We start from the raw sequence: 14,932 nt of genomic DNA on the forward strand, positions 1-14,932 counted from the left end.
TCGAAAGGAAGATTCACCATTCAGTTTGCTATGTACAACAATACTGCTCTGTACACTTCATTGATGAGATGCTGTCTGCTACAGTTCAGCATTACTTAAATAAAATTCCTCTTAGTCAAAGAGCAACACATGAGTATCTCTGTAGGAAGGAGAGCTGGTACATGGTGCTAGTCCTTCTGGGATAAACACGAGTGGTCATTCCACAGTATTAGTACCTCCTTAGCTTGCCTGAAGCAGAGAACTTTCCCTTTCTTCTTCCAATCTCTTTGATCCCAATCCTGTTGGGACTATTCTAGCACAAAGCCATGCTACGACTTCCCACCGCTGCCAAAACATTCCCATCCAAATTATGCAGTCTCTTTCAGTAGTCCCAGTTTCCGAAGTGCCTCTCTCCTAGCTTCTTCTGTTGAGCCACGGCCAGAAAACTTTACTGTTATCCCTTGGGATCGAAATCCAGAAGGTCTAGGCAATGAACCTGATCTCTTCCTCATATCCAGGTTTAGACTAGGTTGTTTATAATCATTAAAACTTTTTGCTGTGTTCTGCTGTGTGCTGCTGACCTTGTTAGCAGCAAGAGCTACCTCTGGTTTGATTGTTACAGTTTTGCCCATAGGAAGGAAAGGGCTGGGCTCACTTTTTAAAATATCGTGGATGTTTTGATATCCATTGGGAACAGCGTCTGCCTGTTTGGGCTGCAAATCAAGCTGCTGAGTGCTTGGGGCATGGTCTACTTGGTCCTGGGCTGGCTTTCCCTTAACTAGGCCAAGTTTTGTCAGGGCCTCGTATCGAGTTTGCTCAGAGGAGAGATCCCTTAAGGAAGAACTTCTGTTACGTGACAAGAAATCATTTTTCTGCAGCTTCTCCTCCAGTTCAGCCGCCAGAAAAGCTCCTCCATTGATGTTGGCCAGCACCTGAGCTCTCCGCTCCTGGACGTTAACTGCTGCTTTTGAAATAGTCTCATTGAATTCTTTGCCACTGACATTTGTTATGTTGATGTTGCTGGGGAACCGGTGCAGTTTGGGTGCAGGTGCAGGAGGGTGCTTTGGAGCCACAAAATAATCACCGTTGGCTACTGGGGTTTTCTTCCTGTCTGAATTCCCTTCCTTGAGGGCACTGGGGAAGCGCACCCTGCTCTCCATCTGCTGCTCAGACATCTTCTGGGCCATGATGAGCGGAGTGGGGATGGAGCGAAGCAATTTTGGATGCTGCACTGGAGGAGGGGGTAGAGGAGGAGAAGGAAGCATCTCGGACATCGATGGTGGTGGTACAGGGGGATGTGGGGAAAGGTCAGCAGGTACAGCTGGCTTAGGGCTCTCAGTTCTCCTGGTAGCATCCAACACTTAAAAGACAAAGCACCAATAATGTCATTAAGTCTCCACACAGAGCAGAATACAAGGCTTTCTTTCACCTGGGATTAGCAAGCATCAGTACTCCCCTCCCCCAAACTTTCTAACTCAAACTCAGCCCACATTGCCAGAAGAAACTATAACTGAATTCCTAGCAATGGCATCTTGTAGGCGACGCTATAGTTCAAATCACCATATTTACAATGCGTTCACTAGAGGCCCTCTTTCTGCCATTCATTCACAATCTGCATGTTAGCTTTACTGTGTTTCAATGGCTGCTTCTTCTATAAGAGTTTTGCAATTCTTATTTATTGTAACAGCCAGGAGAGGACACGTTACATCCCTCTGTATGTACTAGCTGATAAATCCATTCTCCAAAAATGGAGAGAGCAAACTCTACAGGGTGATGAAAACAATGTGTCATACACTACCTTGTCACAAACTGTGTGCCTTTCAGTCCCACACAAAGTAACACTACAAACAATCTGCTATCTTAAAATTCTTAGAGAAAGTCTTAAGAGGTCTGAGAGAGAAGCAGAGCGTTAACACATTGATGGACACTAGAATGCCTTGCTGCAATGACTCTGCATAAAACTCAGTTCTGTTACAACTCAGTCACTGGGTAGGGGACTGAAATAGCAGTCCAACAACTTAATCATATGCATGACCTCCAGGGGGGGCGGGGGCGGCGGTGGGGAAGTTATAGTAACAGCAAGAATTTCAGAAATCCCAAGTCAAAGTAAAATGACAGTCCTTAGAGCTCCTGATGTGTGAACAGATTCATCTTGATGTAGTAAGGAAGGTACAGAATTTCTTTAGCTGTTTCTACTGAGAACTGGAGTATGTCATGGCTAGGTCAAAGGGAAAATCACACTTTCAAGAAATACTACTACCTGGTTCTGCATCTCTGCTAGGAGGGCCTTCATGGTCGCTACTCTCGGGTGTTGACTGTACTAAGTCGATGATATCTTCAGTCTCTGAATGACTGGACACATTTTCTTCCGTTGACCTTGGAGACTGACAGTGGATGCCACTGTCACGTAGGACTGGCTCCTCCAAGTCATCTTCTAAGGCATCTATGGTTTCCTCAAAGAACATGAGAACATCCTGCTCTTCGTGAGTTAAGTATTTCAGACTCTCATCATCCTATGGGGAAAAAAGAAAAAAGCCAGAAAGATTAACACCCTACAGGTGAGTACAGGTAAGTACACTGATAGCAAACACAGCACCCCTTTTCGAAGGCCAAAAGGGGCAGGATGAAACAGGCAGCAGTCACATCAGAAGCATCTCCAGCTTGCTGTTTCATCCCTTCCCAAAGAAGTGTTCAGCCACTACACTACAAGAGGGGAAAGAAATACAAGAGGAGAAAGAAGGAAAAAAAAAAAAGCCAGGAGTTTACAGTGCATTAGTTTTGACTGAAGAACAGCAACTGGTATTTCATCCTTTAAAGTACCTAACTTTAGTTCAGCAGACAAGTAGCCATTTGAGTTGGACAGAACAAATTGCTGGAAGACCATAAAAGCAGACAAAAAAACCCCCCTAAACAACCACTCCCCACCTGTGCCTTTAACAAGAGTTAAGATAGCTTCTTCAGGCTCCAAATTGGAATAAGCTGTTTCAGTTGCTGTGTCAGGTTCAGGGACAGGGCTTGGGAGCAGCATGGGAGGGAAAGGGTGCATTCAGGACAGTCCAAAAAATAGGTTGATTTCTTTTTTGCTCTAGACCAAAGTGGGACTTGGCTTCTTGATGCAGAGCTAGAGCTGAAATCTGTCTCTACCACTGTAATCTCTGAATTATCCAGAGTTATGTGGTAGATTACAAAGAAGTAATAATAAGGAGGGAGAGGGTTTCTAAAGATTTTACCTTTGAGTTACAGAAAGGAAAAATTTAGAATAAATATGAAGATGTGTTCCCTAGCAGTAAAGTGCCCTGGGCTATTTTCTCCAGCAGGAAACAATCCTGTAGACCACAGAAGTGATAAATAATCACTTGGATTATCCAGTCTTCATTTGCTATGAGTCACTGCTCTTGATTAACTCGATTAACACAATATCGCTATGAGAAGCCAGGCAGCAATGCGCAAACTCTTTTCCCTCCACCTACACCCTGGGAAACACTCACTTTTCCAGAAGCTTGGAGATGACAAAGAATGATTAAGAAAGGCACTACATTAAGACAATGGTTACAGGAAAGACATTTCCCAAGAGAGCTGTGTAAGTTCTGGAATGTAACTAGGTATTGTTGAAAAGTAAGTGAGGTTTTCCCTTTTCTGGATTGCATTTCTCTCCCACCAGGCATATACTGGAAACTTTGCCATCAGTAACTTAACATGAAGGCACCAGCAAAGCAATACAAGACAGTTTCCTTCCTCTTCTCTACTTTTCGCTTCTCCAAGGACACCTGATTGCGCATGCAGGTTACAAGGCCTGCATGGAGGATTGGGGGAATTTAGGTAAGTATATAGAGGTATGCAGTGCAAACGTCCAAGAGGTAGACATGCTCTTGCTAGGGCAGCACAACTTGCTTCAAACTCACCGTGCCTGTTCAAACCATCTTACATTAGATTAGAATAGAAAAAACTGTGTGCAGCTCTACCTGTTAACTCCTTGTGCAAACAAAGCTTTTATCCCCATCCCCAGCATTAAAAATAAGAACAATGTACCTCTGTAGAAAAGCAATGCCTATAGATTAAGAACTATGAAGTGCTGCATTGTACCAAGTGGCAGTTAGTCTCTAAGCACTCAAAACACTACAGATGAGAAAATAAATGCTTTAGGGCTCTTAGTTGCCTTCTTCTGTGTGTCCAGTAGAACATTTTCCCTGTAAATAAATGAATGAAATACAGAAGACAGACACACAGCCTTTCAGCCATTCTTAGTTCAGACACTTCAGGACAGGTTTGCTTATCTGTAGCTGCAATCATGCGAACACAGCAGTCTACAGTCACAGCTGGCACAGTTTTCTGTTAAAACAGAAGACTGAAGTCTTGCAGGGAAATACAAAGTTGGTTTCAACAAGAGGTTCATTCTACAACTACATTTCTAGAGATTCAGATTTATTGTCATCAGGGTGAACACGGTTTGATGGCTGGGAGATATGTGCAGAGGTGTGGGTACCTATAACTCAGTCTTACTATCCACAGTGCACTGTCAGAATAAGTAACTTATTCCACCTTGCAGCAAAACTGCTACAAAAGCGTAAATTTGGATGCCATTTGCAATTGCCTATTTAAAGCACTAACTTCAAAGGCTGACGTATTCCACAACTCGCACCCACCACATGGCAGAGCTCCATTTTCAAAGGCCAAGGAAAGTTTTACAGCTGCACTTGAAGAGTGAGAGACAGACAAGCCTTCTTTTTTTTCTTAATGGATGTTGCAATCTCCTTCCTTCCCCACCCAAATACTCATACAGCTGCTATGTCTAGTAGGCAAGAGAATGACAGGAAAGGAGCCGTTGTTAGGTAGGTCCTAGCTGGAGCTGAACAGGACTCTAAGAAGCTTTTGTTGTGGGTGAGCTCATTGCAAGAGCCAGACTTCCGCAGGCAAAAGAAAAAAAGGGGGTTGTCTTTAAGAGGTTCATGGTGGCAGCAGATCCAGAGTGTGGTACAGTACAGAAATGACTGCACCACACTTTGTTCATTTAAAAGAAAAACTGCTCCCACATGAGCATAACTCATTTGATCAAGAGTTGAGCAAAACAGCATGTGAATTGAAGCAAAGGACTTTCAGAAGCCCTTCCTTTCACCCATTTTTGTGCTGCCAGACTGAATGCTTCTCCATGCCAGGTGGGATTTGCAGGAGGACTAGTCAGCACAGCTCTGCCTGACTTACCATCCCTCATGGATCTTGCTGAAATGAGCAGTTCCCCTTTAGGTGAAGGATCCAAAATGACTAACCATCCCTTTGCAAATACATTTGTAGTAAATGGCATACCTAGGTTTGGAAGGCCAACCTCATTTCAGTTAGCACTTTGATCTCTTTCCTCATACAATTTTCCTTCAAGATGACCAATGTCACATTTCTTCAGAAGGAAAAAAAAAAAAAAAAAAGACAAAAAAAGACAGCAGCTCTAGAGAACAGACAGCATTATGGCAGGTCACCATACTGAGATGTAAGGCATCCAGCCTGGCTAGAAACTCCCTCAGGCAAGGCAAGGTTTCAGTTTGAGAGACAAGGAAATAATCCCATTTTAGACACACAAGCACAGTGAAAATAAACCTACTCAAGTTGGTCAAACCGAAGGAGCTCAGAGATGTAAAGCAAGCAGTGACTTGCTTTACCACTGGTCTGAGAATAGTGGCGTATTATAAAATGCCCACTTGTATTACTTATATTATAGTAAAGTTTTCAGAAAGATGGGAGGAATTTTGTTGTAGTCAACTTGTGCCAGTTTTAACTAAGGTTACCAAGTCTATTTGTAATTAGTTCATTTTCCACATATTCCAAGTACTGGAACAGTTCATATTCTTTCTGGGCTGGTTTTCTAGGCCTCCTTTCTTCTTGAAGAATCTGCATTTTTAAGAGTCAAAGCCGAGTCTTTTCAGCTACTTGAGTTATTCCCCTCATACTTTCCCCAACTCCCTACTCTTAATACACAAACACAACTCCCAAAACTAAATCTCACACACACCTAACACTACCGACTTTAAAACAACTGTCAAAAGACAGCCTAAATTTGAAACTTGAAAACTGTGCCTTAGCTGAGGATTAAAAAGACTGCTTGGACAGAAGAAATTTGGGATGCAAACAGCTGAAATAGCTGAGTATGCTCAGCTGGCATTAATATTTTAGATCCCTGTGCAGCCAAACATTTCCTGCTTAAGCCAAACAGGAAAGAGTCTGTTATGATGGTCTTTGGTATAAAAGAGGAAAAAAAAAGAAACAAGAAAAAAAGAAAAGAAGAACATAATCTGTTTCATAGAAAAGATCCCTTTCCTACCTGTCCAAAACAGTGAGTTAATATCAGAGGCCCACAATTTTTCACATGCATCTGAAGAAATTCTTAACATCACATCCAGACCTAGAATCCTAAGATCAGCAGACAGAAACAGAACAGCAGGGGAAATCCCAAGACATCTGCAGTAGTAAAAAAAAAAAAAAAAAAAAAAAATTTTTGAAAACCTCTAGAGAAACAAAGGGGACACCCCCAGTTACACTGTTACACTTCAATTAGCAAACTACCAGGAGAACACGGGATTCAACTGATTCATCATCAATCACTTGACAGTGCCAATGAAGTTGGCAGTTCCATGGGAGAGAAGCGACTGGATGCTCCTCAAAAAACCGCAAGGGAGCAAACTATTCTAATATGTGGGAGGAAGAGACCAATGTGGCACCACTTAGGCCTCAGCCTGCTAATAACAAGGCAGGCAGTTCTACTTGTAAAAAGAAAGGGCAGGAAGAAGAAAGCCCTGCATGCAGGAACAGTATCAGAACAGGTACAAAAGCTTCAGCGCAGAAGAAAAAGGCAAGTACCTCTGATTATATTTACAGAAAAGGGAAACAGAATGGATCGTACCACTGCATTGCTTAAGTTGGAAGCAAGTGAATTACAGATACGAACAAGAACTACCACACAGGATCAGACCAAAAAGTCCATTTAGCTCAGTAGCCTGCCTTCAGCCACCAGTAATGCACAGGAAGGGGAATGGGGTTGGGGGGAAGAGTACTGCTGTAAAGTGGGTGGATTTATATTTTTCTTCCCTGCATCCTTCCAGTTTCCAGCAATACGTGGCTTAAGGACTTCCCAGGTGCATCCGCATCTGTGTACTTAATAGCCCTTAATAAGCTTTTCTAGCATGAATTCATCTTATTGTTTAAGCCCATTTAAACGGCTGGCATTCACAGCATTCTGTGGCAATGAGTTCCACAGTTTAATTGTGTGCTGTGTCAAAAAGCACTTCCTTTACAACCCACTATCTGATGATTTTGATAATACCATTTCATTTGGTGAAGACGACTATAATATTGAATGTTGTTTTCTTCAGTTTATTAACATAATTGTACCTCTGTGCTTCATAATAGTTCGCAAAGCATATAATCAATAGGTCATAAGTAAGGAAACAAATGACCTAGAAGTATTTAAAAAATAAACTAGATGAACTGAAGTCATAAACTGATTAAATTACGTCTAACCTACTTTTAAAAAAAGCAAGCTAAAGCAATGCAAGATCTATATAAACTCTGAAGACATCTCTCTGGTTATCAAAGTTAGGCCGATCAGCTTATAATTTCTTTTTCTCTTTAATTTCTATTTTAGAACAACATTGATAAAATTTGGGAGAAATTTCAGGCAAAAGCCACTAACGCTGTTTTTACAAAATCAAGTAATTTCACACCAATCTCATTTCTCAAAAGAGGGTTACTGACTTGGCCAACAGTATAAGCATGAGATGTCATATACCTTAATTTGAAGGCTTTATGACATGGTCCCCCAAAAATATATTCATAGATGAAAAAGGAAACTATGCCTAGATGAAGTTACTGCAAGGTACCTATGTAACTGGAGACAGGGGAGAGATTATTATTTTTGAGAAGTAGCATGATGTATCATAAATTGTATAATGAAACAAGACAAGTCCTGAGCAGATTTCTCTCTCCACCTCTAAACTTTTGATACTTCACTAACAACAGTAGACAACTTAGTATTTGTTAGTCCCCTTATGCTGAAAGATGTTGCTGCAAGAACTAGGTAGGACAGAATGAGGCTTTCATGAGCCATGTAAGTGTGCTGGTAGTCCCTAAGATGAAATTCAGTTGAAAAAAACATATGAATATAGAGTGATGAACAATGTCTAAGTGGCAATACAAGACAGAAGGAGTTGCAGGTCAGTTTAAGTGCCATAAAGAGGAAAGAGAGTGCTGTTCAGGTATGCGAATGTCATTCTGGGATATATTAACCAGGGTGATGAAATAACAGCAAAACAACAGCACATCCTCATTCGGAACACAGAGTTCGGATTCAGCCGCTGAACTTTGGAAAGGATGCAGCCAAGCTGGACAGGGTCCAGCACGGAGTGCTGAGAGTTTAGCCACACAGGAAGGCTGGAAGAATGGAGCACATTATGATTTAAAACCGGGAAGAATGGGTGGTAGGCAGACGCAGCCCTGTACGTATGTATTTTAATATCTAAAATGTTGACCACTATGTGCACTGAAGGTGAGACAATTTAAAATTGGCTTTCACATTAAAGAAACTCTAATCCAAGTATTCCTTGAAAAAGAAAGTAGTGGAGTACGAAGAAACTGCTTTGGAAAAAAAAAAGGGTTACAGAGCAGAGCTGCCTACCTGCTGGAATAATCTTTATCTACCAGATCCCACTTTGAAGCAGAATGATGCAGTTTATAGATCCTGAAGGCAATTTGCACTCTATGCACATTCTCACTAGCACATTTTACAGCAAGGTCATTCCTTGCTAGGAGTCAGGCTCTTTACCTTAGTTCTACACTCATGGTCCAAAGCAAGCAGTCCTCAAGCCCCCTCTTCCTCTCTACTTCTTGCCCTGCTGGTAGGAACAATGACCCTCATTTTTCTAAGGCATACTGCTCCCAAGTCATGTTAATATCAATTTAAAGTGGATGAAGCGTAGCATAGCTCTCTCCACACCCTGTAAGGAATGGCTTCCACCTGCCCAAAGACAGCTGTATCCATAGAAAGTATCAGTCAGTCATAAAAATTCTTCTTTCTTTTTGCGTATTCTTATTTGGCAAAGTGCTTTGACATGGTGAAAGACCTTGTAGTATAGTAAAGCCTGCAGAGTATCAGTATCAAGGAGGGAAAAAAAACACATTAACTTTATGAAAGGAGTCCTTCTCAGGACTTTCCCTGTGCAGCTCAGCATCACAAAACTCTGCACACTCAAATTGTGAGAAAAATGGTGGCAGTGGGTTAACAGACACACAATCTGTCCTTTTCCAGTAACTCCTAAAACCACACTGGAATCCTAGGAACTCTTCAGAGATGCTGGGGCAAGGAGATAGTCATGCAGTGCACTTAGAAAACCAGGTCTGTTGCATTTGAATTATCTGTACTGATCCAAAAAGGATAAAGGTCATAGCAACTAATTTTTAGGCTCCAAGAGACATCATAACTACAAAATAACCAGGTCAATCCTGAGTTAAATGGCTGTGTGAAACAAGATACTGAGCAAGCTCAGACTGCTCACAAGATACTTGCTCTTTTTGTCTATGTAACCAAAGTTCAAAACGTCACCTGTACTATACAAGGTGTCTGGTAGTGACAAATCATCTTCAGCAGCTGGGTATAAAGTCTTGTTAGAGCCACAGAGGAAGCTCATTTGAAGAAATAACAAACGGAATAAGCAAGACATCTTTTTAGAATCATGGCCATCTGCCAATTTAAGCCACTTGATTAGAGATGAAAAGAAAGAGTCACTTGACCAAATTCTAGTGGTCACCACTGCCCCAAAAAGAGTGGTGATGAACTGCGGCATTAACTGAGGATCTGTCTGAACCAAAGGCAAAAATAAAATAATAAAAAAACCCAAGCCCCACATCATGATCCATTGAGAGTAACAAGGAACTCAGTATCCCTCAAACCTATCACTCAGTAAGACATGTTCAGATACAGAAGCTATAGTATGAAGTCGTATCAACAGACCCAAGGCACTGACACAGCTTATTACTAGCGCAGTTCCAAGTAGCACAGCTCACTTTAGATACAACCAGCACCTGCTGGTGATCACCTATTTCCACAGGTGATACTATTGTCCTAGCATGTTATTCACACCTAGAAACTAAAGCAGTTACTCACGGCTGAGAATAGATACACGGTACAATTACCAGAGTGAAGCACTGAAAAAGGACTGGCTTTAAGAAGTCGGCCTGTGCCTATTCCGTCAACGGAACAAGACAAATTGCTTCAAAAAAAGCTAAGACCTACTTTTATCTCCAAATTAAGTGTCCTTAAATTGCTGCAACCATATTTCACTGCAAGTTAATTCTTACACCACACATCAGGGAGTGTCATTCGAGAATGGGTTTTGGAAGTCAGGATTGCCAAGCAGAACAGAGTGTTTTAGTTTACCCTCCCACTTGGATAGTGCAAGTGATTCCATGTATCGAGAAGATAAACTTGTCTCATCCTTTTGCCAAGCATATGTGTGGATACCACCTTCATTAAAAAGAAACCAGAATATATATGCAAATTCATGTCCTCATATATAAGAACTTTTATGGTTATAAAAGTTGGTGTGAGGTGAAAATATCAAGGCAAACATTCCTCCCATCTAAACGTAGGCTCTTGTACTTGTCTTCAGCTGCTGTGATAAATTTGGCAGCATAAATCCAGACCTGAACATCTATCATTTATATGGAAAATTATACTGCAATCAAGACAGGACATCAGCACCTTGCTTTCCATTTAAAAAAAAAAAAAATTGGCTTTAAGGACTGCAATTGTCAAAGATTAACTAAAAGCACCATTGTGTAGGTAAGAAGAAGCTGAGAAATCTGGCAAAATTAAACCGGACTGACAACATCTGACTGGTAAGAATCACACAAACAGAATTTTAAGACCTTTTTGGCACATGGCAATTCATGTCCATCTCCTAGTCATTCCTAAACTGACAACCAGTTGCACAGCAAGTAATGCCAGTGCAGACACACAGTATGCAAGAACAGCCAACAGTCAGCCAAACCAGCTCTAAGCAGTCAGCATAGGCTAAAGCCGGTCCAAGTGTTTGTCTCTATTATCACATCCCTAGGTTTGTTTGAATTCCACAGATGCAATTCAAAGGTTATATTTAGTGACTAATGTAGTTTGACACCGAGAAGCTTAAGAGCCTCTTTTCTGTAATCGAGTAGGAAGAAGCCTGTACAGCAGTACAGGCCTGTCATAAGAAGCACTGCTACACTTCTTTACTTTGCAAGGGCCATTAAAAAAAAATTCGAAGTCAACCCTTGTCTTCCTTGTTGTGTCTCTAGGTGAACAGGCCCAGAAAAGTGATAAATGAAGAGGCAGGTAAGTCTGTAGTTGCTTCTGTTTCAGGGTTATGAAGGTCCGGTGTGCCTGAAAATCTGCCCCTTCCTTTCTCAGAATTGGTCTAATAACTTTGTATAGACAAATAATTTCTTATCTATCCCCTCCCTTCTCATTAGGCCATCAAAGCTGCTGCATCTTCTGAACCTTTTTAACAAAACTACTGAAGCAAGAAGTTAAGGTCTCTAGGAGCATGTTCCAGCAACTAGCTTTTCCTCTTACAAATCCCGATCTGCTTAGTGGACTGTAAAAATCATGCTTTTAATACACAATTACACAAGGATATAGAAAAAGAAATATTTGAAGAATACTGCTTTTTATCCTGAGGATTTCTAAAGCCTGTTTCAGTGCTGAACAGCCAAAAAGTATCAGCCAGTGGAACAATACTGTTTTCTTACATCAGATCACAAAAAGGAAAGATCTGAGCAGCACTGAAGACTTGAGTCCTATTTACTCAATCACAATTGGCAGAATTTCCTTCATATTCCGTTTACCACAGACCCGTTCTCAAACTCAGAAACTGAAATTATGCCTTTATTGAAGAGTTTCCATTCCCCAACCTGTTATTCCACGCATGCTAGTTGTCAGCCTTATCGGACATGCCACCTACTATACTGCTGGAAGAACTGTCATGGAAGGGGATCTGTGGCACCAGAATTAAACTTGTCGGTACATGCTTCACTTTCTTCATGCACAAGCTCAAACAAGACAAACTCAACACTTTGGGAACTTCTGTTGCTGATGCACAGGTCTGATGGGAATTGCCTAAACCTGCAGCCAGCTTTTACTCCATCTATAAATTACTGCATTACAGAGTAGGAAGGGATTCCAATTCTAGCTGACGCATCATCATACGGGTTATCACATGGTAAGATCTAGTTAGACCAAGGGAATCTATGCCATTTTCTGACACAGCAGACTCAGGATGAGACTGTACAAACATACTGATTTATACATAGCCTCATTATTCGAATGACCAGTCTCATGCCTGCTACCGCAACTAAGAATAAAACCCATGGAAACACGATTGGCTGCTAGTTTGATAAGCTGGAAAACTGGAGTCAGAGTAATGCATAAAATTAACTTGTAATTCTGCATAAAATTCAGTTGTAATTCTTTAACAAAGCGCAGCTCCCACTGTAATTCTCTAAGATCCAATCAGTTTTCATATAACAAACTACATACTCTAAATAACTGAGTCCAAATGGTATGCCTGGCTACTCTCTTGACCTCCCCCACCCTGACCCTCCACAACTTTGTTCTAGAGCAGATCAGAAACAGTTAAGGGAGTAAATTTAGTAATACTTGTTTTATGTTTTAACTAGCAACACAAGCTGCCTTAAGGATACAGCAGAACATTAACTGAGTTGTATCTTCATTAGAAATAGACGAGGAGAAACATTTTTAGAATTACCTCAGTTGCCAAAAAGCTCGCAAAGCAGCACAAAACACTGAGCATTTCGGAGGTATATAGACAAATACAGGTATCAACTTGCTGACTTATTTTCATCACTTACTCTTTCACAGCAACAAACTATTTCACTAAAAGGAAGCTAGCAGGGAGGACAGAGGGAGAGATATGGAAAACATAATTCCATGTTTAAGGCAAGACAGATTTAGATTCCCATTTAGGGAAAGCATGTTTACTGGAGTGCTCTTTCCTCAATTAAAAATGGATGCTTTTCAAATGGTTGCGATGATAAAAAAAAGGTGCAAGGAACTAGGTGCTTTCTAGGCTTAGCTCGTCACAGTACAAACAGTACTGTTGAGTTCATTGCCTGAATCATCCTGCTAATTAGAAAAATGCAGAAGTGCATCCTACTCCTTCAATTACTCACATACTATTTAAATGGCCACACACTCATATTCACTAATGTGAAGACAGCTTTGCTTATGGTGACGTATTTGTTACTCACCTAATTATATGAAGGTGGAATAAGCAGAGACCTTCATTCAGTAGTGTCAACAAGGAGCTTAGGCAAGAAACAGCATATAGAACCAACACTATCCTTAAGTTCCTTTATGAACTACTTAAGAAAGCAAGGGCAGAGATGTGCACCAAACCCTGCACCACATGCAGGTGGTTGCACTGAGCTGCCCAGCACAATGTGTGCTCCTTACTGCCGTTCCTGGTTCTCTGGGAGGAATGGCCAGAGGGAAGTACTCCCCAAGCTCTCAGAGACAATCAGACCAGAATAACAAGCTGTTGTACCAAATCAGAGTGGTTATTTCTGGCCTTTCAGTTTGTTAACAACCAAGACCACAAGCAACCCTCTAGGACTAGAAATGGCAAAAATCAACACTTAATAAAAAAAAACTCCTTTGATGTGAACAAAGCTACTAATGTAACTTGTATGACTAAGCATAAGGCTCATTAAACTTACCAAGGCAAGATTTCTGCATCTAGCTTGGCTGCCACGATTTTCCACGCTGCCACCCCTTTCCGTGCTCCCAAGTGCATGCTTTGGAGAGATTTCGGATGCCATTTCAGAAGAATCTGAGAGGAGATTTCTAGGCATCACACCCTCTTGACTTATCAATCCCGACGCAGCGTAGAATGCCATCAGCGTATTACGTAGGGCTGCTAGCTTTATTCATTTCTGAAAACAGAGAACAACATGTTATATTTAAACCTGGTTTTTAAAATACTTTAAAAGGAGTGGAAAATAAATAGTAAAAAAAGATCCCACGCAAGTTAATAAAGGGCATATCTTTATGCTCTGGAACATGTCTACCACCTATGGGCATCTTTAAAAAAAAATTGGTCTTTTTCTAAAAGGTGACTTTAAAATCCAACATAGCAAGGTTCTGTACCCCATCTTGTATGCTTCCAAACCAGATGTCTACATTTACAAGCATGGACCCTGCATACATACCTGTCCTACAGATTCAGTTTGTGTTTTCCATTATGACACATCATTAACAGTAATAAAAACCCATCAGCTGAGGCACCAGCTGGCCCAGTTCAAACATCTTCATCTTTTATTAGCTTTCAGACAAGAATTCTATTTATTGGACCACATGAGGGAAACAAAACCCAGTTCCTTTCCTAACACTGCTGCAGTTAACTTGTGTGTTACTGAAGCAGCTCTATGCCAACTACTTCTGGTGAAAGATCCATGAACAGAACTTAGTGCCATTTCTGCACCATCACATTACCTAGCAAAATTGCATTTTAAAGCTTACAGAGCTTTTATTTCACTCAGCCATGAAGAAACAGTGCTTGTACATTTGGAAGATGCTTACTGGAACAGACATACGTACCAGCACTTACTGGAGCAAAAGCCCCCAGCTTTTTAAGCCATCCTAGTGCTCAGTTCTGTAATACCTCTCTGAATTGTCGTCATCTCCCAAAACACTCTGGCAGAATTTCTTCCTTCATTCTTAAAGTACCACAAAGACAAAAGTAATTCTTTTGCACTAATGGCACAAACAGGGGGAGGGAAAAAAGTAGAACCTAGCTCATCTCTCTCTCCAATACATTAAAACATCCTTTGCAACAAGAAATTGCCTTGTTCTTTAACAGCCCATCTTTTCACCAACCCTGCCTGTGACCAGGAAACAGCAATGATGCATTCCTCAAAA

The 14,932-nt window shown here is 41.1% G+C and overlaps 1 protein-coding gene across 1 annotated transcript; it reads right to left on the reverse strand.

Annotated features, from left to right (window-relative positions):
- Positions 1-347: 347 nt before the first annotated feature.
- On the reverse strand, positions 348-13,911 carry PROSER2 (proline and serine rich 2). Its single transcript, XM_009575598.1, has 3 exons — positions 13,732-13,911; positions 2,240-2,492; positions 348-1,339 (listed from the first exon to the last, which is right to left on the reverse strand). The coding sequence occupies exons 1-3, from the start codon at positions 13,909-13,911 to the stop codon at positions 348-350; spliced, it is 1,425 nt and encodes a 474-aa protein (XP_009573893.1).
- Between the last annotated feature and the right edge of the window lie 1,021 nt (positions 13,912-14,932).

Source organism: Fulmarus glacialis, unplaced genomic scaffold (genome assembly GCF_000690835.1).
Source record: "Fulmarus glacialis isolate BGI_N327 unplaced genomic scaffold, ASM69083v1 scaffold8724, whole genome shotgun sequence".
In the NCBI taxonomy this organism is placed as follows: Eukaryota; Metazoa; Chordata; class Aves; order Procellariiformes; family Procellariidae; genus Fulmarus; species Fulmarus glacialis.

Coding starts and splice junctions, on each gene's coding strand:
- PROSER2 (XM_009575598.1), bottom strand. CDS start 13,911: ATGGCATTCTACGCTGCGTCGGGATTGATAAGTCAAGAGGGTGTGATG. Junction 2,493..13,731: donor GATGCAGAAATCTTGCCTTG/GTAAGTTTAATG, acceptor TTTTCCCCATAG/GATGATGAGAGTCTGAAATA. Junction 1,340..2,239: donor TAGCAGAGATGCAGAACCAG/GTAGTAGTATTT, acceptor TTGTCTTTTAAG/TGTTGGATGCTACCAGGAGA.